Source organism: Heptranchias perlo, chromosome 4 (assembly GCF_035084215.1).
Source record: "Heptranchias perlo isolate sHepPer1 chromosome 4, sHepPer1.hap1, whole genome shotgun sequence".
Lineage (NCBI taxonomy): Eukaryota > Metazoa > Chordata > Chondrichthyes > Hexanchiformes > Hexanchidae > Heptranchias > Heptranchias perlo.
Window position 1 is genome coordinate 63,346,342 of NC_090328.1, and position 25,859 is coordinate 63,372,200.

General features: G+C 41.7%; 1 protein-coding gene across 1 annotated transcript in view; it reads right to left on the minus strand.

Annotated features, from left to right (window-relative positions):
- LOC137320971 (protein-lysine 6-oxidase-like) overlaps nt 1-21,014 on the minus strand; it is a 31,958-nt gene extending 10,944 nt beyond the window's left edge. The window contains exons 1-4 of the mRNA XM_067983018.1: nt 19,833-21,014; nt 19,551-19,659; nt 18,433-18,570; nt 5,500-5,656 (exon numbers count right to left, since the gene is read on the minus strand). Of these exons, the coding sequence (XP_067839119.1) occupies nt 5,500-5,656; nt 18,433-18,570; nt 19,551-19,659; nt 19,833-20,622 (1,194 nt within the window). The 5' untranslated portion in view covers nt 20,623-21,014. The remainder of the gene's footprint in view (nt 1-5,499; nt 5,657-18,432; nt 18,571-19,550; nt 19,660-19,832) is intronic.
- Between the last annotated feature and the right edge of the window lie 4,845 nt (nt 21,015-25,859).

Genomic DNA, 25,859 nt, shown 5'->3' on the forward strand with positions numbered 1-25,859 from the left:
GCAATGCAAGCCTGCCTTTCAGAAGTGCAGGTCTGTAATATAAATAGACCTTCAAACAACAGCCCCAATTCTGTACCACCAACAGAACATAATGCTTTACCTCAGTCAAACTAATTCTAAACAATTTTACAACACCAAGTTATAGTCCAGCAATTTTATTTTAAATTCACAAGCTTTCGGAGACTTCCTCCTTCCTCAGGTAAATGTTCAGGATCTCCTTGAATTGCTTCAGTGAAAGCTTGTGAATTTAAAATAAAATTGCTGGACTATAACTTGGTGTTGTAAAATTGTTTACAATTGTCAACCCCAGTCCATCACCGGCATCTCCACATCAAAACTAATTCTAGGAATTCCAAACACATTTCAAAATTAAATTCCTTAACTATTTTGACCTAAATCTCATGCTATACACATAAAATATAACCAAAAACGTTAGGACACCAATAAAAAGTAAAAGATAAAAATTTAAACAGCAGCAAATACATAGGAACAGGAGTAGGCCATTCAGTCCCTCGTGCCTGCTCCGCCATTTGATAAGATCATGGCTGATCTGTGATTTAACTCCATATACCTGCCTTTGGCCCATATCCCTTAGTACCTTTGGTTGCCAAAAAGCTATCTCAGATTTAAATTTAGCAATTGAGCTAGTATCAATTGCCGTTTGCGGAAGAGAGTTCCAAACTTCTACCACCCTTTGTGTGTAGAAATGATTTCTAATCTCGCTCCTGAAAGGTCTGGCTCTAATTTTTAGACTGTGCCCCCTACTCCTAAAATCCCCAACCAGCTGAAATAGTTTCTCTCTATCCACCCTATCTGTTCCCCTTAATATCTTATAAACTTCGATCAGATCACCTCTTAAACTTCGAAACTCCAGAGAATACAACCCCAATTTGTGTAATCTCTCCTCGTAACTTAACCCTTGAAGTCCGGGTATCATTCTAGTAAACCTACGCTGCACTCCCTCCAAGGCCATTATGTCCTTCCGAAGGTGTGGTTCCCAGAACTGCTCACAGTACTCTAGGTGTGGTCTAACCAGGGTTTTGTATAGCTGCAGCATAACTTCTGCCCCCTTGTACTCTCGTCCTCTAGATATAAAGGCCAGTATTCCAGCCTTATTGATTATTTTCTGCACCTGTTCATGACACTTCAATGATCTATGTACCTGAACCCCTAAGTCCTTTTGGACATCCACTGTTTTTAACTTTTTACCATTTAGAAAGTGCCCTGTTGTATCCTTTTTTGATCCAAAGTGGATGACCTCACCATTGTCTACATTGAATTCCATTTGCCACAGTTTTGCCCATTCACCTAATCTATCAATATCGCTTTGTAATTTTATGTTTTCATCTACACTGCTTACAATGCCACCAATCTTTGTGTCATTGGCAAACTTAGATATGAGACTTTCTATGCCTTCATCTAAGTCGTTAATAAATATGGTGAATAATTGAGGCCCCAAGACAGATCCCTGTGGGACTCCACTAGTCACATCCTGCCAATGTGAGTACCTACCCATTCTCCCTACTCTCTGTCGCCTTTTGCTCAGCCAACTTCCTAACCAAGTCCGTACTTTTCCCTCGATTCCATGGGCTTCTATCTTAGCTAACAGTCTCTTATGTGGGACCTTATCAAATGCCTTCTGGAAGTCCATATAAATAACATCCATTGACATTCCCATGTCCACTACTTTAGTCACCTTTTCAAAAAATTCAATCAGGTTTGTCAGGCACGACCTACCTTTCACAAATCCATGCTGGCTCTCTCTGATTAACTGAAAATTCTTGAGGTGTTCAGTCACCCTGTCCTTAATTATAGACTCCAGCATTTTCCCCACAACAGATGTTAAGCTAACTGGTCTATAATTCCCCGGTTTCCCCCTCTCTCCTTTCTTAAAAAGCGGAGTGACGTGCAATTTTCCAATCTAGAGGGACAGTTCCTGAATCTAGAGAACTTTGAAAGATTATAGTTAGGGCATCTGCAATGTGCTCACATACTTCCTTTAAAACCCTGGGATGGAAACCATCTGGTCCTGGGGATTTGTCACTCTTTAGTGCTATTATTTTATTCATTACTGTTGCTTTACTTATGTTAATTTTATCGAGTCCCTGTCCCCGATTCAATATAAGTTTTCTTGGGATTTCAGGCATGCTATCCTCTTTTTTGACTGTAAATACTGACGCAAAGTAATTGAAGACAATGGCTTCAGTCTTCCCAATATTTAGTTGGAGGAAATTTTTGCTCATCCACGCAGTATGACACATCAGAGACAATGGAGGGGTCGACAGAGGTGATGATGAGATAGAGCTGGATGTCGTCAGCGTACGTGTGGAACCTGACATCGTGTTTTCAGATGATGTCACCAAAGGGCAGCATGTAGATGAGAAATAGGAGGGGTCCAAGAATAGATCCCAAGAGACTCAAGTAACAGTGCAGGAGCGGGAAGAGAAACCATTCCAGGTGATTCTCTGGCTAGGACTGGATAGATAAGAATGGAACCAGGCGAGAGCAGTCCCAACCAGCTGGACGACGGAGAAGAGGCATTGGAGGAGGATGGTGTGGTCAACCATGTCAAAAGGCTGCAGACAGGTTGAGAAGGTTGAAGAGGGATAGTTTACCATGGTCACAGTGACGTAGGAAGTCATTTGTGACTTTGATAAGGGGCGGAAACCTGATTGGAGGGATTCAAACACGGAGTTGTGGGAAAAATGGCCATGGATTTGGGAGGCAACAACACGTTCAAGGACTTGAGAGGAAAGGGAGGTTGGAGATGTGGCAGTAGTTTGCAAAGACAGGGGTCAAGGGTGGAGTTTTTGAGGAGGGGGGTGATGATGGCAGATTTGAAGGGGAGGGGGAACCGTTAACAATATCAGCTAACATGGGGGCCAGGAAAGGAAGTTGAGTGGCCAGCAGTTTGGTGGGAATTGGGTCGTGGGAGCAGGAAGCGGGTCTCATTGGTCAAGATGAGCTCGGAGAGGGCCTGAGGGGGAGATAGGAGAGAAACTAGAGAAAGATGTAAGTTCAGGGCAGGGAGTGGGGGGGAGCCATAGGGGAAGTTTGGATTGGTGAACTAGGGGAAGGGAGGGAAACAGCAGAGGCAGCTGAACAGATGGTCTCAGTGACAAAGTAGTCTATGAGCTCCTTGCACTTGTTGGGGGAGGCAGGGAAGAGGGGTTTAAGAAGATGGTTTGTAGTAGAGAAGCTGGGGATTATCTTTACATTCCAGGATGGTCCTGGAATAGTCAGCAGTTTTGTCAGAGGAGAGCAGGACCCGTTAGTGCTTTTTGTGGTCCAGCCAAATCTGGCAATGAATGGCTAAACCAGTTTTCCACCATAAATGTTCAAGTCTGCGTCCCTTGGACTTCAGGGAGCGGAGATGAGGGCCATGCCAGGGGGAACAACCAGGGTGAGAGTGAGTAATGGTTTTAATGGGGACCAGTATATCAAAGGTGAGGGTGTGATTGAGCAGTTTGGTAGTTCCAAGTAATATACTGCAATTCAAAAGCAAGAAGTAAAATCAGCAATCCCCCTCTCCTCCCTGGATACCTTGCAAATCCTCAGGTGGTTTCACTCTGCAGTGTGTTGTTCAAATTAGCAGTTTTTCTTAGACTTTTGCTCTGTTCAACTTCTTCCCACTGAGCACTTTCTCAGGCCAGGTTCCTTACAGCCTATTCCCCAGTAACAGTTGCTGCATCCAACTATTCCTTAAATATTTCCAAGATTTTCACCTCTACTACTCTACCTGCTAAATTTTCTTCTTCCAGTTTGAACCTTGGTCTCCTTGTCCTACTCTCAATTTAGTTTGATGTAATTTTCCAGATCTACCTTATGCTATCTTATATATGTTAGTAAGATAATAAACATTATTGTAAATTAGAAACAATAGTGGTCCCGATACTGATCCTTGGGGAACCCAACTCGGCACCCCTCCTCCAACCTGACATAACTCCTCAAACAAGTCCCTACTATTTTCTACCTTTCAGCAAATTTCTATCCTTTCCTAAAGTTTACTCTGAATCTTCATTGCATTGAGCTTAACGGATAGGTTTTTGTGCAGAACTTTGTCAAATGCTTTTTGGAAGTCTAGATACACTAAATCGTAGGGTTTTCAACAGTCCGCTTGAGATGCAGCTTCCTCAAAAAAGTCAAGAATGCAAGCTGACTGTTGTTTACTAGGCTAACCTAGTGCAGATAATCCTCCGGTTTACTCCTGATGGTTGATTCCATTACAGTAGTAGGACTAATGGGTATGTAGCTGCCTGCATCTGATTTTTTTTTTGAAAGTGGGCATCAGGTTAGCCAGATTTCAACTTACTGGTTTCTCCCCAGTGTTTAACTCTCTCATGATGACTCTCAAATCTTCTCCCTGTCTTTTTTTAGTACCCTGGGATAAGTACCATCTACCTCTAATGATTTATTTGTTTTGAGCCCCCTAGCCTGCACAGTACATAATCACATTTGTATAAAAATCATTCATTCATCTGCCAAATGTTTGCCCACTCGCTTAACCTATCGATATCCCTTTGCAGACACTTTGTGTCCTCCTCACAACTTACTTTTCCACTTATCTTTGTATCATCAGCAAATTTCACCACAGTCATTGATATAGATTGTAAATAGTTGAGGCCCCAGCACTGATCCCTGCGGCACCCCACTAGTTACAGATTGCCATCCTGAAAATGACACCTTCATCCCAACTCTCTTTTCTGTTAGCCAATCCTCTATCCGTGCTAATGTATTACCCCCAACACCATGAGCTCTTACCTTGGGCAGTAACCTTTTATGTGGCACCTTATTGAATGCCTTTTGGAAATGCAAATATTGGTGCACAACATCTACTGGTTCCCCTTTATCCACCCTGCTCATTACTCCCTCAAAGAACTCCAATAAATTTCTCAAACATGATTTCCCTTTCATAAAACCATGTTACTCTCCTTGATTTTATTTTGAGTCTCTAAATGTCCTGCTACTACTAACTCAATAATCGATTCTAGCTTTTTCCCAATGACAGATGTTAAGCTAACTGGTCTACAGTTACCTGCTTTCTGTCTCCCTCCTTTCTTGAATAGGGGTGTTACATTTGCAGTTTCCCAATCCACTGGGACCTTTCCAGAATCTAGTGAATTTTGGAAGATTACAACCAATGCATCCACTATCTCTGTAGCTACTTCGTTTAAGACCCTCGGATGCAAGCCATTGGGTCCAGAGGACTTGTCAGCCTGCAGACCCATTAGTTTGCCTAGTACTTTTTCTCTAGTGATAGTGGTTGCTTTTAGATCCTCCCTCCCCTTTGCCCCTTTATTTACTATTATTGGTATGCTTGCAAAAACAACTTAGCATTCTTTGGTTATGTCGTCAGATTCATGGAATCATAGAATGCTACAGCTCAGAAACAAGTCGTTTGGCGGTGGTGTTTATATCCGTATGATCCGCTTAGTCTAATTCACTTGTGTTATAAACATTGGTTGGCTGCTGTATGATACTAATTTAGCTCTCACGTACCTGTGAATGTGCTGTGCAAGCATATCTTCTGTAATACCCATAGTCACAAGAGGTATCCTCCAAGCAAAAACTAGCTTTGTGTCCTTCAGCAACTTTTCTTTGGGTGGAGGCATCCAGGAGATCATAATGGCTAAACTCGTCCATGCTGTGGTAGTGCCTGCGATAGAAAGTTTATTTTACTACTACTGCACTTATAATAGTTGTGATAGGAAGTTCACCAGTATTCTGGCTGTGGGATTTTAGCTGGTTAAACTCCAGCAGTACTCCTGCATACACATGGGGATCCCTAAGCTTTGACTCTGCCAAACTGTGGCTAAGCTCTCTAGGTTTAAATTAGTGGGATGTGCCCCTATGGAGAGAGAGTGCGCGCTCCGTATCTGGCACTCCGAAACTCTACCTAAGTGGATTTTTCAGTAGGTTGGTTTGGAGACTCTTAAACTTGGTGATGGATTTCTGAGTATGTCAGGCATCCAGCTGACCCAAATAAAAGCTGTTGTGACAGTGTTGACTTTGCAATCACATTGAACTTCAAGACTATACAAAGAAAGTCGATAAAATGAGGATTGATGTAAGGCAGAACAGAAATGATGAATAACACGGCAGATTTGTAATGGTGATCTAGCAAGTAAGGCCACATGGGCATGTCAAATTAAGTTGTGAAAGGAAAATTTCACTATTTGCTTTGGCTAGATAGCTTGCCAACTGAACAATTTGGTAATTGGCTAGAAACATTCATAGCCTAAGTCATTTAGCAATTCAGTTATAATATTGAATCCTTGCACTTTATATCAATTTTTTTCTTTAACATTCATACAAGAACAATATTTTTTTCTATGGTGATATCTTATTTTTGGGTGATTATATGGAGACCAAAGTGCATATTATCTTTCATAATAACAATCTCCTCTGTGACTACAACTGGTACATTAAGAATCTATTTGACACATATGCACTTAAATGTATACTGCAAATGCTAATTCCCAACTGCCTAGCCTTTGCCTTTCCATCTGCTATGCTATCATGGCTGCTGTTGATTAGCTCACCAGTAGTTCACCTCCACCTTCGAAGCCCTCATTCATGGAAAACCATTTACAGTCTCCCACCCCAGACATTCCACCTGGTACAACCCCCATCTTTGCTCCCTCAAGTCCAAGGGTTGCAAACTTGAGTGTACCTGGCACACAACTGGATTAACCATCCATTGTTAGATTTGGCTTAATTGCATTTGGATCTACTGGGCATCTATCAATCTCTGTCAAAACCACCCACTACTTTAGGATTATCCTGGAAGGCAAAGATAACCCATGTTCCCTATCTCTTCTAAACAACTACCTCCTTAAACCCCTCTTCCCTGCCCCTTCCATCCTCACTTCCAAAAACAAGTACGAGGTGCTCACAGTTTCTCTGTCACCAAGATAGAGGCCATCTGTTCTTCTGCCTCTGCTACTTTCCCACCCCCCCCCCACCACATTGCTCACCACACAAACCTATGACCAGACCCGCTCCTACCCAAGCCCTGAATGCTGTTTGTGTGTGTGTCAGTCTGTCTGTCTGTCTCCTACCCCATGCCTTCTCCAATTTCATCTCATCCATGACAGATGTCAGATTGATAATACATGAGAACCAGGCTGAATATAGAAAGTCCAGAGGGGAAGTGAAAAATAAGAGGGACAAAGAGAGAGTATGAGAATAGACTGGCAACTAATATAAAAGGGAATTCTAAAGTCTTCTACAGGCATTTAAATAGAAAACGGGTAGTAAGAGGAGGGGTGGGGCCGATTAAGGACCATAAAGGAGACCTATGCATGAAGGCAGAAGGCATAGCTGAGGTACTAAATGAGTACTTTGCATCTGTCTTTACCAAGGAAGAAGATGCTGCCAAAGTCACAATAAAAGAGGAGGTAGTTGAGATACTGGATGGACTAAAAATTGATAGAGGAGGTACTAGAAAGGCTGGCTGTACTTAAAGTAGATAAGTCACCTGGTCTGGATGAGATGCATCCTAGGTTGCTGAGGGAAGTAAGGTTGGAAATTGCAGAAGTACTGGCCATAATCTTCCAATCATCCTTAGATATGGGGGTGGTGCCAGAGGCCTGGAGAATTGCAAATGTTACATCCTTGTTCAAAAAAGGGTGTAAGGATAAACCCGGCAACTACAGGCCAGTCAGTTTAACCTCGGTAGTGGGGAAACTTTTAGAAACCGGGACAAAATTAACAAGTCACTCAGACAAGTGTGGATTAATTAAGGAAAGCCAGTACGGATTTGTTAAAGGCAAATTGTGTTTTAACTAACCTGATTGAGTTTTTTGACAAGGTAGCAGAGAGGTTTGATGAGGGCAATGCGATTAATGTGTATATGGACTTTCAAAAGGTGTTTGATAAAGTGTCGCATAATAGGCTTGTCAGCAGAATTGAAGCCCACAGAATAAAAGGGGCAGTGGGAGCATGGATACGAAATTGGCTAAGTGGCAGGAAACAGAGTAGTGGTGAACGGTTGTTTTTCAGATTGGATACAGTGGTGTTCCCCAGGTCGATACTAGGACCACTGCTTTTCTTGGTGTATATTAATGACTTGGACTTGCGTGTACAGGGCACAATTTCAAAATCTGCAGATGACACAAAACTTGGAAGTATAGTGAACAGTGAGGAGGATAGTGATAGACTTCAAGAGGGCACAGACTCGCTGGTGGACACGTGGCAGGTGAAACTTAGCGCAGAGAAGTGCAAAGTGATATATTTTGGTTGGAAGAACGAGGAGAGGCAATATAAACTAAAGGGGTGCAGGAACAGAGAGACCTGGGGGTATATGTGCGCAAATCACTGAAGGTGGCAGGGCAGGTTGAGAAAGCGGTTAAAAAAGCATATGGAGTCCTGGGCTTTATAAATAGAGGCATAGAGTACAAAAGTAAAGAGACTATGATGAACCTTTATAAAACACTGGTTCAGCCACAACTGGAGTATTGTGTCCAATTCTGGGCACCGCACTTTAGGAAAGATGTGAAGGCCTTAGAGAGAGTGCAGAGGAGATTTACTAGAATGGTTCCAGGGATGAGGAACTTCAGTTACATGGATAGATTGGAGAAGCTGGGGTTGTTCTCCTTGGAACAGAGAAGGTTGAGAGGAGATTTGATAGAGGTGTTCAAATTCATGAGGAGTCTAGACAGAGTATAGAAGCTGTTCCCATTGGCAGAAGGGTCGAGAACCAGAGGGCATAGATTTAAGGTAATTGGCAAAAGAACCAAAGACATGAGGAGAAACTTTTTTACACAGTGAATGGATATGATCTGGAATGCACTGCCTGAAAGGGTGGTGGAAGTGGATTCAATTATGGCTTTCAAAAGGGAATTGGATAAATACTTGAAAGAAAAAAATTTGCAGGGCTATGGAGAAAGGGCAGGGGAGTGGGACTAACTGAATTGCTCTTGCAGAGACCCGGCACAGGCTCGATGGGCCAAATGGCCTCCTTCTGTGCTGTAACCATTCTATGATTCTATGGGACTAGCCTGCCCAAGGAAACTAATTTTGAATCAAGGATGGGGACTCGCCATAATTAACATAAGCAAATTAACAGTAATGAAGAAAATAATGGCACTAAAGAGTGACAAATCCCCAGGACCAGCATGTTTCCATCCCAGGGTTTTAAAGGAAGTAGGTGAGAACATTGCAGAAGCCCTAACTGTAATCTTCCAAAGTTCCCTTAATTCAGGAACCATTCCTTTAGATTGGAAAATTGCACGTCACTCCGCTATTTAAGAAAGGTGAGAGAGGGAAACCAGGGAATTATAGACCAGTTAGCCTAACATCTGTTGGCGGGAAATTACTAGAGTCTATAATTAAGGATAGAGTGACTGAACACCATAAAAATTTTCAGCTGATCAGAGAGCGCCAGCATAGATTTGCAACACATAAGTCATGCCTGACGAACCAGATTGAATTTTTTGAAGAGGTGACTAAAGTAGTGGACAGGAGAATGTCTACGGATGTTGTTTATATGGACTTCCAGAAGGCATTTGATAAAGTCCTTCATAAAAGATTGTTAGCTAAAGTTGAAGTTCATGGAATTGCGGGCAAATTATTGACCTGGTTAGGCAATTAGCTGAGCGGCAGGAGGCAGAGAGTAGGGATAATGGGCAGATACTCAAATTGGCAGGATGTGACTAGTGGTGTCCCACAGGGATCTGTGTTGGGGCCTCAACTATTCACTGCATTTATTAACAACTTAGATGACGGGATAGAGAGCTATATATCCGAGTTTGCCGATGACACAAAGATAAGCAGCATTGTAAGCAGTGTAGATGAAAGCATAAAATTAGAGAGATATTAATAGATTAAGTGAATGGGCAAAACTGTGGCGAATGGATTTCAATATAGGCAAGTGTGAGGTCATCCACTTTGGACCTGAAATGGATAGATCAGAGTATTTTTTAAATGGTAAAAAGTTCAAAACAGAGGAGGTCCAAAGAGACTTAGGGGTCCATGTACATAGATCATTAAAATGTCATTGACAGGTACAGAAAATAATCAAAAAGGCTAATAGAAAGCTGGCCTTTATATCTAGAGAACTAGAATAGAAGGGGGTAGAAGTTATGCTACAGCTATACAAAGCCCTGGTTAGACCACACCTGGAATACTGTGATCAGTTCTGGGCACTGCACCTTAGGAAGGATCTATTGGCCTTGGAGGGAGTGCAGAGTAGATTTACTAGAATGATACCTGGACTCCAAGGGTTAAATTACGAGGCAAGATTACACAAACTAGGGTTGTATTTCCTGGAATTTAGAAGATTAAGGGATGATTTGATCAAAGTTTTCAAGATATTAAGGGAAACTGGTTAGATAGAGAGAAATTATTTCCGCTGGTTGGGGAGTCTAGGACTAGGGGACATAGCCTAAAAATTAGAGCCAGGACTTTCAGGAGTGAAGTTAGGAACCACTTCTATACGCCAAGGGTATTAGGAGTTTGGCACTCTCTTCTGCAAGCAGCTAGCTCAATTGTTAATTTTAAATCTGAGATTGATATATTTTTGCTAACCAAAGGTATTAAGGGATATGGGGCTACGGCGGCCACATGGACTTAAGTCACGGAACAGCCATGATCTCACTGAATGGCGGCGGAAATGGCTCGAGGGGCTAAATGGCCTACTCCTATTCCTATTTTCCTATGCTCTCGACCCCATTCCCACTAAACCGCTGATCAAACAATTTCCCTTCCTGAGCCCCTTGTTAGCCAACATTGTAAATATACTGTCCCTTCTCTTTGAAAACCGCCATCACCTCTCTCTCAAAAAAAACCCACCAATGACCCCACTCTGTCCTCGTTAACTATCACCCCACCTCCAACCTTCCTTTCCTCTCCAAGGTCCTTAAATGGGTTGTCATCTCTCAAATCCATGCCTATCTTTCCCACAGTTCCCTGTTTGAATCCCTTCAGTCAGGTTTCCACCCTTCCCACAGCACTGAAACATCCCTAACTGGTCACGTATGACATTATCTGTGGCTGTGACCATGTTACGGTAGCCCTCCTCATCTTCATTGACCTCCCTGCAGCCTTTGGCACAATTGATCACACGTCTCTCCACCACTGTCCAGCTTGGTGAGGCTGCCTTCTGAAAATTTCACCTACATATTTAAATTCCTTCATGGCTTCGCCCCTCTCTATCTCTAACTTCCTCCAGCCCCAGAAACCCCCTCCCCATCTCTCCATTCCTCTGACTCCAGTCTCTTGTGCCTCCCACTCCCTTGGACCCACCATTGATATCCATAATTTCAGCCACCTAGGCTCCATGCTCTGGAATTCCCTCCCTAAACTTCTCTACTCTCCACCTCCCTCGCCTGCTTTAAGACCCACATCTTTGATCAAGGTTTTGGTTACTTCTCCTAATTTTCCTTCTTTAGCTTGGCATCCCTTTTTCCATATGCCTCTGTGAAGTGCCTTGAGACGTATTTCTTTTGTTAAAGGCACTATATAAATACAAGTTGTTGTTTACACTCTACATAATTGGGAACAGTGCTTTAGGCAGATGTGAAGCATAAAAGTATTTCCAATGAGTAGGATAAACTCAATTTATCCTGTCTGTAGGAACAGTAACTTTACTGCTCCCAGAATCAATTTTGCATGTGAAATAACACTTGACATCAGAAGCCTGAGTGTTCCAGAATCTATATAAACATACCGTTATAGAGCCACACAGCTATAAGATGAGAAGAGCACCATGCCAGTGGCAATAGAATCATAGAAATTTACAGCATAGAAGGAGGCCATTCGGCCCACATGTCTGTGCCGGCCGAAAAGAGCTATCCAGCCTAACCCCACTTTCCAGCACTTGGTCTGTAGTCTGTAGATTGCATATCTAAGTACTTTTTAAATGCGATGAGGGTTTCTGTTTCTACCACACTTTCAGGCAGTGAGTTCCAGACCCCCACCAACCTCTAGGTGAAAAAAATTCTCCTCAGCTCCCCTCTAATCCTTCTACCAATTACTTTAAATCTATGCCCCTGGTTATTGACCTCTCTGCTAGGGGAAATAGGTCCTTCCTATCCACTCTATCTAGGTCCCTCATTATTTAATATACCTCAATTAAATCTCCCCTCAGCCTCCTTTGTTCCAAAGAAAACAACCCCAGCCGATCCAATCTTTCTTCATAGCTAAAATTCTCCAGTCCCAGCAACATCCTCGTAAATCTCCTCTATACCCTCTCTAGTGCAATCACATCTTTCCTGTAATTTGGTGACCAGAACTGTAGACAGTACTCAAGCTGTGGCCTATCTAGTGTTTTATACAGTTCTAGCATAACATCCCTGCTATTTCATTCTATTCCTCAGCTAATAAAGGAAAGTATCTCGTATGCCTTCTTAACCACCTTATCTACTTGTCCTGCTACCTTCAGGGATCTGTGGACATGCACTCCAAGGTCCCTCTGTTCCTCTACACCTTTCAGCATCCTCCCATTTACTGTGTATTCCCCTGCCTTGTTTGCCCTCCCCAAATGCATTACTTCACACTTCTCCAGATTGAATTCCATTTGCCATTTTTCTGCCCACCTGACCAGTCCATTGATATGTTCCTGCAGTCTACAGCCTTCCTCCTTACTATCAACCACACGGCCAATTTTTGTATCATCTGCAAACTTCTTAATCACGCCCCCTACATTTAAGTTAATGAGGTCTAGACATTCATTCAGTTAAGAAAGAACCAGTAATACATCCCCTTATCCTATTATTTCCAATTGTGTATTCTTATTAAGCCATGTGTAAACATTTAGATAAATAATATAACAGTCAATTAAGATAACTGAAACATTGGCCTCAATATTACCCCACCCCCCCCCCCCCCCCACAACAGGCAGGAGAGGGCGGGGGGCAGGGGGATAAAATGTTTAAAATGGAGAACTCATCCCCAACCCACCGTGTACGCGCCTGCCTTCGTTTTCATGGCGGCGGGTTTTGTGGCGTGCGAGTGTCCCGCCGTGGAGAGGCGGAGCACTTCATTAACATATTTAAATCAAGCTCTGGGAGCAATTGAGGGACTGGTTTAAATTTAATAGTTGTCGCGTGAGGTTCCCAGGTCCCAGGAAACCCAGCAGTAAAAGGGAGGTGGGAGGTGCAAGCTAAAGAAGTTAAGTGCCTTTTACAGCACTCCTTTATGGGCCAAAAGGAGCAGGCCAACCCCCACCCCCCCCAACCCCGGCACTGATCTCCGGTCTTCCCTCTTCTCCCGATTGCACGGAATCGTCCCCAAGGGTTCCTAGCTGTGGCTTCCTGCCGCTGGTTTTCCCGCCCGGCAGACGGCCACCTTTGGAAGAAAAGAAATGATAATGAAATCGTGCTGTTAAATTCAGCAGGATCTCCACTGCCTCAACGTGTTCCGTGGTCGTTTTCACCCTCCCATGCACCCTCCCTGTAAATATCGGGGCTATTATTTCTTTTATCTTCCCTTTCAGTTATTATTCACCCCTGTAGCTTGCCGAACGCCATTTCCCCCAGTAGTGTTGGTTTTAGTTACAGCTATGCAATCACAAAACAGGATCCGATCAAACAACCTGTTCCTCAGTCTCTCCCAACTCCACTATGTGTAACCACCTTCAAGATTGCATAAGGACAGATCAGAATGACTTTTGATTATCAACAACATGTGTATGGTAGTTAGGCTGCATTATGAGATCATAAGACAACAGTTGCAACATCAAGAGATTCTCTTTCATAATGTGTTTGTATAATACAGTATAGCAATGACATGTTATGTAGTGGTGGTGTAATACCACATGTAAGAAAAGCTAAATTACTGCCCATTAGATCAAATTAAATACGGTATCAGTACAGCAATTGGCTATCGCTCCATCGTAAAAAGTATATCAATTGAGAATGTTGCAGTAGAGGGGCTAATTTCCTGCCCTGTCCTAGCATAGGATAGGGACAGTGCACCCAAAATGTACTGCATATGAACAGGCCCAGAAGCACTGGTATGTCCTGAGCCATTAACATGGCCCGCCGGCACCCGGAGGCCCATCCCCTAGTAGGGGGTAGAAATGACAAAAGGCCTGCAGCTGCATTTCTTGGTCCCCAGTGTCATTGCCTTCTGGCTGCTGCTGGAGGCCCCGAGATGCTAAGATCATGAGAGGGAGAGGTCAAAATAGGTTAATTGCTACTCGCCATTTCAATCTTTATGCTGCCCTGTGGACCACCACAAACCCTCTGGTCCACAGGGATTCTGAGCAAGCCTGAACATCTTGGTTTCTTCAGGCACTCTTCCACTTAGGCACCCCGTGGGCTGTCAAAGAGGAAAAGTGAGGCGAGAGTCTTGGAACACCTCCTCCTGCTTTATTTATATGTCTACAATGAGGAAGACCCAAAAATTCTGGGGCAACATAAAGTGAGCAGAAACCCAATGAAATAGGTCACTGCACACTTTTTGCTGATTTGCGTCCAGGAAATGGGAGTTTCCCAGGCTATAGGTAAGGTAAATCAACCCTACAATATTTAATTCAGCTATCTGTGTTCCAGCATTTAAATGTTCTACTCATTGGTTAATGCAAATAATGATTGTTAAAGTTTCAAGTTTAATATTATTTTTTTAATGGATTAGTTTGGATGATATAGTGGCATACTGGAGCACTAGCACATGATGCCACGAAGTGGGGTGATGCAAGTTCAATCCACTTGCCACTGAGTTCTCAACCTGAAGTTAGTTTGTGCAGCTAGTAAGAGTGGCAGAGTTCAAAATAGGTTAATTGTTACTTTAATCTTTATGCTGCCCTGTGGACCACCACAAAACCTCTGGTCCACAGGAAGTAAGTCTCTATCTTGGCCACAGCTGGTATATGGGCTGGGAAGACGCAATAGGAACAAAAATGGAAGGAGTTTACCTTGATTTTTTTTTAAAGCGGGATTGGCTTCAACTTATGCCAGAATAATCTGCTGCCATATTAAAACCCTCAGTACATTAATACCCTCTTTGTCATCGTTGCCAAATCAGACGATTCATCTTTGGTGCATAACTGATTTTTTTCCATTGCAGGTGCCAACTGGTGCTATATCCAAAAAGCTATAATTTTAGTGGTTGAAGTTTTATTACAGAACAATTAGTCTCCCAGTGTTCCCACACATGGAATATTTTATTCTGATTAAATATTTAGGAAATATAAGGGAAAACTACTTTCTCCCCCTGTGGGAGGCTTTTTGTCAATCAGCAAACTAGAATAGCTAAGCCACGAGTGCACATACAAGTCCAAAACCAGTGAGAGACTGTATAGGCATTAGTAATTCATTATCCAATTTTCCATTGTTTTCTATATTGTATTTAATTTGTCCCCTTAGCCAACCATCAAAATTGTTGCTGCATTTTTACACTAGTATGTTAATAGTTACCAACCTAAATAATGGAATACTGCATAATATAATCAGATTGAATTTGCAGATATAATTTTCTTCAACATTTTTTCAAATGCCTCAGAGAAAGACTTAACTTTTTACCTGATGTTCATCCAGCCAATAAATTGGTAACCACTAGAATATCCAGGTAACCAATGCTTGTATTTTTTTCTTTGATTTCTAAGTCCATACTGCCTCTCACCAATAAATGAGCTAAATGCCCATTTAAAAAAAAAATTCAACCTGCTAACCTCTAACCTAATCTCAAATGCACATTGTATTAAAATGTGCATTTCTGTTTAATTCAATTTCAAGATAGCAGGAACAAAAAAAAGTCAATCATGATGCATTGATAATATTGATCCATTAATACTTCTGAACCAGCCAATGTGCTGTTCATCCAGTGTAAAAATCCAGTAATTCAAGGTAGAGTGCACAATACGTGTGTGAAATGGCTAGCAGAAAAAAAACACTTTGCCCATGAGACCCTTCTATCGTTGCTGTAGGTCTGCACGAGAAGCCGAAACATGAAGCAAATCACAGTGTATTTGTGCAAGAGATAGTGTCAGACGGAGAAAGACATGGGAGGATACAGAGCTTAGATAGGGAGAGACAGGCACATATAGTTAAAGACACCAAGCAAACAGATAAAGACATACATAAAATGAGTGACAGGAAGGGAAAGAAAGAGAGTCATACAGATGGAATTGAGGGATGCAACTGCGATGGTTTGAGGGTGCAGGAGTGCAGTGTGTGTGCGATGTGTGGTAAAAATGAGAACTGCCATGCAATATACATTTTACACATGGAATCATATTCTGAGAGTCAAGAAAACCATAAATGGAAATGCTGCAGGTAATTCAAGTCCTTAAATAATAGGGAGAATTCTCCATGTCTGCCAGTTATACAGAGATATTCCACAGTTGCTTCTTAAAAACATCAATAACTAAATACATTTTAAAAATTTCTCCCTATCCAGCTCAGTTCCATACAGTGCTCAATAGCATCCATTTTACACTGAAAATATTGTCAACCCTACCTCAAGTAGCAGGTGAGCTGCTCAGAAGTATAATATAAACCATTCAGTTCAGTTGTAGTTCTACCTGTCACCCAACTGGATCTCTTGAAGAACACCTGGGTAAATTATCCTGTATTGTTGTTAAACAATCCTATTAAAAATGTTTATATTAAGGGAAGAAGTCCCCTCTTCTCTCCCTCAGTACTTAGCTCACATCCCTGGGGACTCATGGTCAGTCCATCCCTACACTGCAATATTATTCAAGGCAACCATCAAAATGAAGTACAATGTGTTATGACAGAACCTGCCTCATAAGCAGCATTCAAAAAATGTAACCTTTACCCCAACCACAGGGACAGGAAATCCCCATCCCAATGAAAATATATTTTAAAAAGATTGAAAAATTGTTAATTTTTAAATAATGTTTGTTTATTAAAATCAATTTTCCCCAGATTACATTTGTGATCTGGTTTTAAATGACAAGGGCATTTAGGAAGGGAGTCTGGGCTCACCCTAAATATGAATATCTTACCCTAAGGCACTCCCTACTCCTATATTACAGGCCTGGTTCCCAGGATTATACTTCAAAATGTCCTATTCCTTAAGATCAGTAACTCTGGGTCTGAACTGAACTTAAATATTCGGTTTATAATTTTCTCCCACTCTTAAGTAATTCTGCACAAGTTTCTTTCATAATTGATCTTTAACAAGGCCTTAATCAGCAAAAGTCTGCTTCCCCCTCCATGTTTTATTAATTTTCATAAGCCCCATTTTGGACAGGAGCAATTTTCAAAGCACTAAACTGGTACTAATGGTCCATTAGTGTTTTCTACCACAAATACATTACTGTTTTGGGATGTCCACTTTTTCCTAAAATTGTCACGAAGGGATGAACCTAGTTCTCTATATTTGTGTCAATGATACTTGTGTTTTCTCACACTCTGGTTCTCAATTTCTTCTCCTGGTATCTTTATATTCATGTTTATATATCTTTAGCTTTCTATGTCTTTTCCTCTTCAGCTGAGTCACTAGTTGTGGAAAAATTTGGTGGTAAGTAAATAACATTCATACTTAAAGTGCTAAGAAATGTCAGCACTCCTGCTAGCAGTGAAGGTGAGAATAATGAAGAAACATATAGTCTAACATTTATTGATAAAGCAAATATAATAATGAGTAATCTCACTCCATATCAGTATGATGCAAGTTTTCATAACCAGTGACTTGACTGAAGAAAAAAATGGCAAGGTCACACAAATGAGAATCAGGAAGGAGCGGTTGTTGTATTCAGTGAGAAAGGCACTTGTTGAAAAGATTTTTCAGACCAATGAGGGTTATATAGAGTAAGTTGGATCTCTGCCTTGGGAATAAGGAAAATAAATACATAATTGCCAACAAATGTTATTGTGTATACTTGCTTAGGTGGAGGTGGCTTATTTCCAATAGTGATGTAGTTCTGCACAAGTTGTTGTTTTGATGCATTAATAAATTTGATGTGACCTCATGAGCAGTGTGACATCATACTATGTATCAAGGACAATAACACGAAACCACAATTAGCTGAGCTCTCTTTTTTTACATATCCATGTTACTTAAACTATGTTGAATTTGTATGTTGCAGTCCTGGGTCCTCAGAGTGTGTTAAGCCATTGCTAACATCATTACCATCTTGGATACTTAATAAAGCTCTGCACTGTTGTAGGTTGACATTGACAGTCCTAAAGGAGAAGTCACTCCATTCTCAGCACGTCATTCCAGAGAGATGGAAAAAGTGATGGCTGAGGACCTTGCCATATCCCTCAAACTTGCCTCCAGTTGCATCAGAGGAGTAACAAAGAGCACAGTTGTAAGAGACCAACTGAAGGGAGAAGAAAAGGGGGAAGAGATGGGGAAAATATAATGGCGTCGCAGTTGCCTTACAAATATAAGGATAAGATCAAGCAAGCAAAGTAAAACAATTAAATGCCATTAATATCCCGCCGAGAAATCAACAAATGTGTTTAGAATATGATACTGGCACTGCGTGAACATAATGCTGCAGTTCCCACTTACCGGTGACAACTGTGCCATTCCCATGAGTAACGAGGTCGGCTTGGTAAGAAGTCAGCTGTGCCTTGGTTCTTCACTCTCTGTGGGAATCTCAGCAGCACTCGCATATCATAGTCTCTGACGTCCCCACTATAGGCTGAACTACAACGTAACATTTGAAAGAGAGACTGTACCATCATCACACGCTGAAAGTATACACAAAGTATAAACCTCTATATCGTGTTTGCCCCAAAATCTCTATCAAACTTCAACAGATGAACAAAATGACATTTTGAGCCACAACTGCTGCAGCAGCACTGCAGCTGATGCAAGCTAAATCGGGAAACCAAGAGTTGTGCAGAACAAAACCTTTCGACGTCTGAAGCTACCACGTTTACAATTATAACTTTTTAAGTTGTACTTTCTCATTAGCTGATTTTTGGAAAACCAAGCACATTCCCATTCTTTCATGTCTTCAATTCTTCATTGCTGTCACTTAGACAAGTTAGAAAGAAGAAATTATCCAAATGCATTCGGGTATCAGGCGTTCTCTTAGCCATCTGATAGAAATGCGATTTTTGTTTAATAACATTTGTCGAAATAGGGAGGGAAGTCTAACCCTCAACACGAATACACACCACAAATCCCAAAATGGAGCTGGTATTACTCAGAAACTAATCCAATTCGGGCAGCGGAGACAATAGTGACCCACGGTAATTCCTATAAGACTGCACTTCCTCTAAACTATAGCATAGGAGCAAGCGCTCTCAATCTCACTCTCGCATCACTCCTTAGCTCTGGAATCAAGCAGGATCCTGACTCCGAATTTACGACACACATTCTTAGCGTTTATACCAAACCACTTCGCACCCATGTTACAAGTGTTGCGTAAATGCAGCCTTAGCTGCCATATTACCAATTTCTGAGATTGTTTCACATAGTTTCCATTATAATTATAGTGTCTGCAATCTTCGGTTTTGTACATGAAATCTAAGTGGAGTAGGACACGGAATTAAATGCTTAAACATCTTGGGTTATGAGAAGCTGCAGGGGTAGTTATAACGCGAAGAAAGAAAACGAGTTAAGAATGTAATGGTGATGCAAGAATGAGTTGCACATGTTTCTGATTATGTAGACTGTACCTTGCCAAGCAATTTTCCTCTGCGGCACATCTAAGGTTGTACATGTGCATCTTCTGAACGTACGTTGAGACTTGAATATAGTATGGATCTGGGACTAAATCTGGTAAACCTACAGATTCAAAAACCAATGCATGGATTTAATTCAGTACTGTATTAGTAATCAAAACAAACATGGTGTTCATAAGAGTTTATTTCCAATCAATTAATTGTTCCTATATTCAGAAAGAAAAACTACGATTTTTTTTTAAGAAAATAAATTACAGTTTTGAGCAACCGGCTTACCATGTTGGAAGTACCTGGTACCGTATCCGGGTCTGCGGGTCCGAGTCCTGGGTCTCTCGTATGCATCGTAGTAATTGTAGTAGGGATTGTCATCGGTTTGCTTGTAGGGGTTGTAGGGATCGTCCCCAGCCATGACATCCTCATTGCCAGCCCTGCCATTACTCTGGCTCGACGTGTTTTGGCGAGTTGCAGGTGGCTCTCCGGTGTCTTGGTTGGTGGAGGAAGCGGCCGGAGTCACCTGAGCCCCATGCCTAGGCGCCCCGCTGGCTCCACTGCCCCGAGCTCCCGATGCCCTAGCAGGCTGCGAGTTTTCCCGGGATCCGGAAGGTCTAGGATTATCGCTGCTTGTGCTCCGCCACCATTGACTGGCCCCTGCCTGCCTGGCACCGGACGGGCGCTGCTGGGACGGGGATAAAGAGGAGTCTCCCGGTTGTCGGGCTGCGCGGGCTCCGGAGGAGGCTGGGGGGGACCGGGCTGAGGATGAAGGTCTCCTCCTGGCACCACTTGCTCTGCCGCTGCCCGCTGTGTTGTTGGTATCACTCAGCAGGAAGAGGCTGTTGCTCCCGCTTGAGCCCTGGGGCGGCTGGTACTCGGAGCCCAGGCTCAGCAAACTGTAAACGCGCCCGTTGTTTTTCCATTGAATTCGCTGGCGCCAAACGGCGGCCGCCGAGCTCTCCTGTTCCTGCTCCTGTTGTTGCCGTTGCCGCTGCTGTCCATCGACGTCTCGAAGCAGGCAAGTCAAATAAAGACCAAACAGTTTTACTAAATACATTAACGTTTGATAATTCATCTTCTTTTAAATCAAACGAGGAAAAATGCAATGTGTAATTGCTCAGAAAATAATTTTCAAAAAGTCTATATTTCCATCAAATATATTTTAAATGTAAAAGTCAACGTAATTCTTCTAAATATTATATGTGTATATATCTATGTATACAAAATATACCAAAGAGTATTCAAAAGCCGGCTTGCCAAAAGTTGCAGCTGGATAGAGTGTCTCTCATTTTCTTGGTACTGTCTGGAATGGAGAAGGAGGAAGGGATTTTAAAGTTGCTGGCACCTTAGCAAAGTTACACAACCTGCTCCCAGGCTACTCGCTATTTGTTCACGTAATGCCTAGGAACGTGCAGTTTGACAGTTCCTCTCCATTCCCGTTCCCTTCCTCCACTCCAGCCGACACGAAGGAATTTCATGGCCCCAGACAACTATCCGTTAGTTTTGCGGCTCGCCAACTAACCGGTGGGTTGTGCCAAAGTATGTACAAAAAAAATTAGATCATCATGAGGAACAGCATGCCGATCCAGGCAAAACTTAATAACACATGGCGCGGAGGTTTGAGGGAGTTAAAGGGGTGCCTCAGGGCGGCTGTAGCTGAGGTTTGATCGCTGCATGTGCCATGTTATGTTGCCTTGCCATCAGAAAGCAGAACACCAGCCAGGGAAAATTAGAGACGGAAAACAGTATGTGGTCGTCTTGTGGTTCATGTACCTTAATTTTAAAGCAATCTCCGTTTTACCCATTTTTAAGGGGAAGGGTTGTGTTCTATAATTGAAAGTTTAGTCTCACTGAAGAACTTAGCTCCTCATAAATGTCCGCTGGCTTTCCCCAATTTGACTTATCTGCTGTTGATATTCTTATTCTCTTAATTTTACCGTAAACATGGATTATCTATATATATACACACAGAGAGAAATATTTTAAGTCCATGTAAAATAAACACTCCCTTGATACCTATAGGTTTATCTTTAAACAGATTTTAAAATTGATTGGATTGGATCTATGTTCGTTTTTGAATTGGAGAAATCAGAACGGAATCTCACGCGAAGCAAACATTAGACCACCCATCAGTTACAATTAATGTCTGGCCACTTCAGATCTGAGGAACTTCATATCGAATTAATGGTCTGCTTACATTTATATTTGTTAAGAAAGTAAATAAATCTGTAAATTGTGATTCTGGATTTAAAAAAATTACCTTTCAAGTAGGTCTGTGATTATAAATTCTTATGTTCGCAAAAATCATCTGTTGCTTTTTGGTGATATTTGTCATTTTCAGACATGGGCGCCTATGACGAAATGATCTAAATGTTGTTCCCCATTTTTAGAATTTGCATGTTTTTGAAGGGAGTGCCTGCTTTCTACAGGAATAGAAAATGATCAGTTACAAAATGTGGAATATAATTGGTTACTGTTTACGTCTGAATCTGCACTGCAAATAGACAGGACAAACAACAATCCCTGGAAAAAGGGGTCAATATTTTTGTCTTTACTTCATGATCTAAATATTGTAATTCAGTTAAAAGAACCGCCAAAATAACCTTTATGAAAGTCGTAAAGTGAAGTTTAGGAAACCCGTGCAGGTTCAAGTGTGGAAATTCATGGCGAAAGATAAGGACTGGAACAAAGCATGGAGGTACCGATATTGTCAGAAACATCTATATTTCCATGTAACAATAATACAAATAGGCATGACACTTAATATACAATATTTCTCCACTCTTGCAATCCAACCATACGGTCATTGTTGATTTTGTCAATTATTTTCAGTGTAAATCAGATCAATCTTGACAGAAAATACATCCACAATCCTTAGATCGCTCGTTGAACGGCATTTTAGAGGTTAAATCTTGGGAGATACGTGTTCTGCCGTAGAAAGGATTTAGACGGGCAAGTCCTCGCTTCAGTTAGAAGAAATTCGAGACCTTTCATTAAAATGTTAAATGCTTACCGTGATTCCCTCAATTTTCTGCAAAAATAATCCCTGTTCAAACATGATCACGCAACATCTCTTAGTTGTGTTCAACCCTTAACTGCGGAAACACTATCTATCCAAAACCACCACCAATAATCACTAGGATAAAGCATCTCTGTGCTGATTTTAAAGTAGACTGAACGAAGTAAAATATCTTTTAATTTTAATCTAATATGGTTTGAAGTGAAAATCTGAACCAGTTCCAACCAGTATCTTTCCTCAGCTTCACTCTGTATTTCCACATTCTCTCTTACCGGTGAGTATGTTGCCATCCACATTTACGCCACCCAATGTTTAATGCCAGTAATACACTACTGGTTGCGTTTCCATTTCGCAGCTCTGCGATCTGTAGGGACATATTTTAGCCCAAAATATCTGTTTTGTTTCAACCACTTTGATTACATATGTGCGATTTAACGTACGTTTATTACACCATAGATCACTAACAGTGCTTATTCAATATCCATCTTCAAAAAAATACATTATTATTTGTAATTTGCTCTAGTAAATTTTAAAAACCCACAATAAACATAAGGACAAGTAGGAAGGGAGACAGACTATCCTTTTCAGATTTTGCTTCTGGTAGTTCCTTACATAATTCCCAAAGGAATTGTGGTATTCTGGCAGGTAAATTATCCGCAGCTGTCAATAGAATTTGTACACTCCGGAAACATTTGGAAATACCACAGTGTTGAGTGTTATGCAAAGATGTCTGACGGCAGATATTTCTTTCTATTTGAGGGTTAGCGTTGCCCTTTGCTGTTAACAGTTGTAGTAGCATGTAACAACTTTGGGTGTTGATTTCGACTCGTTTATCACTGCTGGTAATTTTAGCACTTTTTTACATTGTTTCTTTGAGATATCCGACTTCGTTGCTGTTTAGTGTGTTGTGCCATCTAGTGTTGGAAGGAGCGGTGTGCTTGTCAGCCAAGTTTTAGGTGGAAATAAATCCCATAGGACCAATTGATTAATGCTTCTACTTTATGAGATTATGTGTGTTGGTGATTCCTAGTGTCAGCCTGGGGGTTCTTGTGCCAAGCTCGGAACAATGACTTTAATATACTGTTTCGCTAAAATCATTAAATTGAAATTATATTTTGACTACATTAAAGTTCATGAAGTTAACCTCTCTGCATCTTAAAATCTACCAAACTAAACCTCTCATTATTAGATATGATGTTGCTATTATGAAATATCATCATTTACATTTTAAGATATGTGGAAATATTATCCTTTTGCCTTCCATTCACAATCTTGCACTGTTGTCATACTTAGGTAGAACCATTAATATATGGGGATGCCATCATTAAACACATCTTTTGTATGTTCACAAGATCATAAAATTGTTACAGATGAGGAAAGCCAGTTACCTCATCACAATGTTCCAAAAAGTCTTTATGCTACCCCACCACAGCATCCAACTGTTTAATTTTTTTTTACATTCATCAAGGTGAGGAATGTTGATGCTAGGGAATGGAATTCTTCACATTTAAAGGACCCACTGTCAACATCAAGCAGCCCCTGGTTATCTATAGGATAATCAGATAAGGAGTAAAGCACCTACCAATCTGCCCCAACAGCATGCCTTAATCTCAACCTCAATCCACCAGCTGTCCTGTGGCCTCTCTAAATTTGCTAATTTGTTCTGAATTGAGGGGAATCAATTGCTGTAGACACATGGCCACTAAGAACTAGATTAAGACTGCCTAATCTGATTTCACATAAGTATCTTACAGTCCAGCTGTTTCTTAAATCATTCCAAGGATTTTGTTTCCACTACCCAACCTGGAAGTCTTATTTCACATGTTGATCACTCTTTGTGAAGAACTTCCTGACATCAGTTCTAAATTTGCCTTTTACTCATTTGAACTTGTGTTCTTGTCCAATTGTTATGGTTTAATTTAAAGTAATGTTCCAGATTTACCTTTCCTATGACAATTACTATCTTACTACCTGAGCATTGCTCATGAGTAGCGTACGGTCTGGAGAAAAGTCGTGATGTTTAGCTGCTAATCTGGCCAGACCCTTTAAGGCCACTGCTCAAGCACTCTCTATGGGCAGACACTTTAAATGAGTAAATTTGGGTAATTGTAGCTGCTTGTAAATTTCAGTCTCTAGTTCAGAAAAATCCAGCTTTTTTTTCTCTGATTTTAATATTGTATTGCATCTGTAAAATCAATCTCAAGTAGCTCCATTTCAAGGTACATTTAAGTCAAAGTTGAAAGCTTACGGTTACAAATTATAAACAATTTTACAACACCAAGTTATAGTCCAGCAATTTTATTTTAAATTCACAAGCTTTCGGAGACTTCCTCCTTCCTCAGGTAAATGTTCAGGAGCTCCTCGAAGCCTACGCATTTATACATATAGAACAATACATGGTGTTTACAGAATGCCCCTGCAACTGCCCGTTGCCAAGGCAATCACCGTGTTCAGACAGAGAGGTGTCACCTGCAGAACCCCCGAATACACATTCAACAAAAAAACAAACAGGAAAAAAAACAGAGAGAGGCAGAAACATCCGGAAGGCAGAGAAAGCCAGCAAATGACCCATTATATTAAAAACAGATAACATTTGTTCGCTGGTGGGGTAACGTGTAGCGTGACATGAACCCAAGATCCCGGTTGAGGCCGTCCTCATGGGTGCGGAACTTGGCTATCAATTTCTGCTCGACGATTTTGCGTTGTCGTGTGTCTCGAAGGCCGCCTTGGAGTACGCTTACCCGAAGGTCGGTGGATGAATGTCCATGACTGCTGAAGTGTTCCCCGACTGGGAGGGAACCCTCCTGTTTGGCGATTGTTGCGCGGTGTCCGTTCATCCGTTGTCGCAGCGTCTGCATGGTCTCGCCAATGTACCATGCTCTGGGGCATCCTTTCCTGCAACGTATGAGGTAGACAACGTTGGCCGAGTCACAGGAGTATGAACCATGCACCTGGTGGGTGGTGTCCTCTCGTGTGATGGTGGTATCTGTGTCGATGATCTGGCATGTCTTGCAGAGGTTACCGTGGCAGGGTTGTGTGGTGTCGTGGACGCTGTTCTCTTGAAAGCTAGGTAATTTGCTGCGAACGATGGTCTGTTTGAGGTTGGGTGGCTGTTTAAAGGCGAGTAGTGGAGGTGTGGGGATGGCCATAGCGAGGTGTTTGTCCTCATTGATGACATGTTGAAGGCTGCGGAGAACATGGCGTAGTTTCTCCGCTCCGGGGAAGTACTGGACGACAAAGGGTACTCTGTTGGTTGCGTCCCGTGTTAGTCTCCTGAGGAGGTCAATGCGATT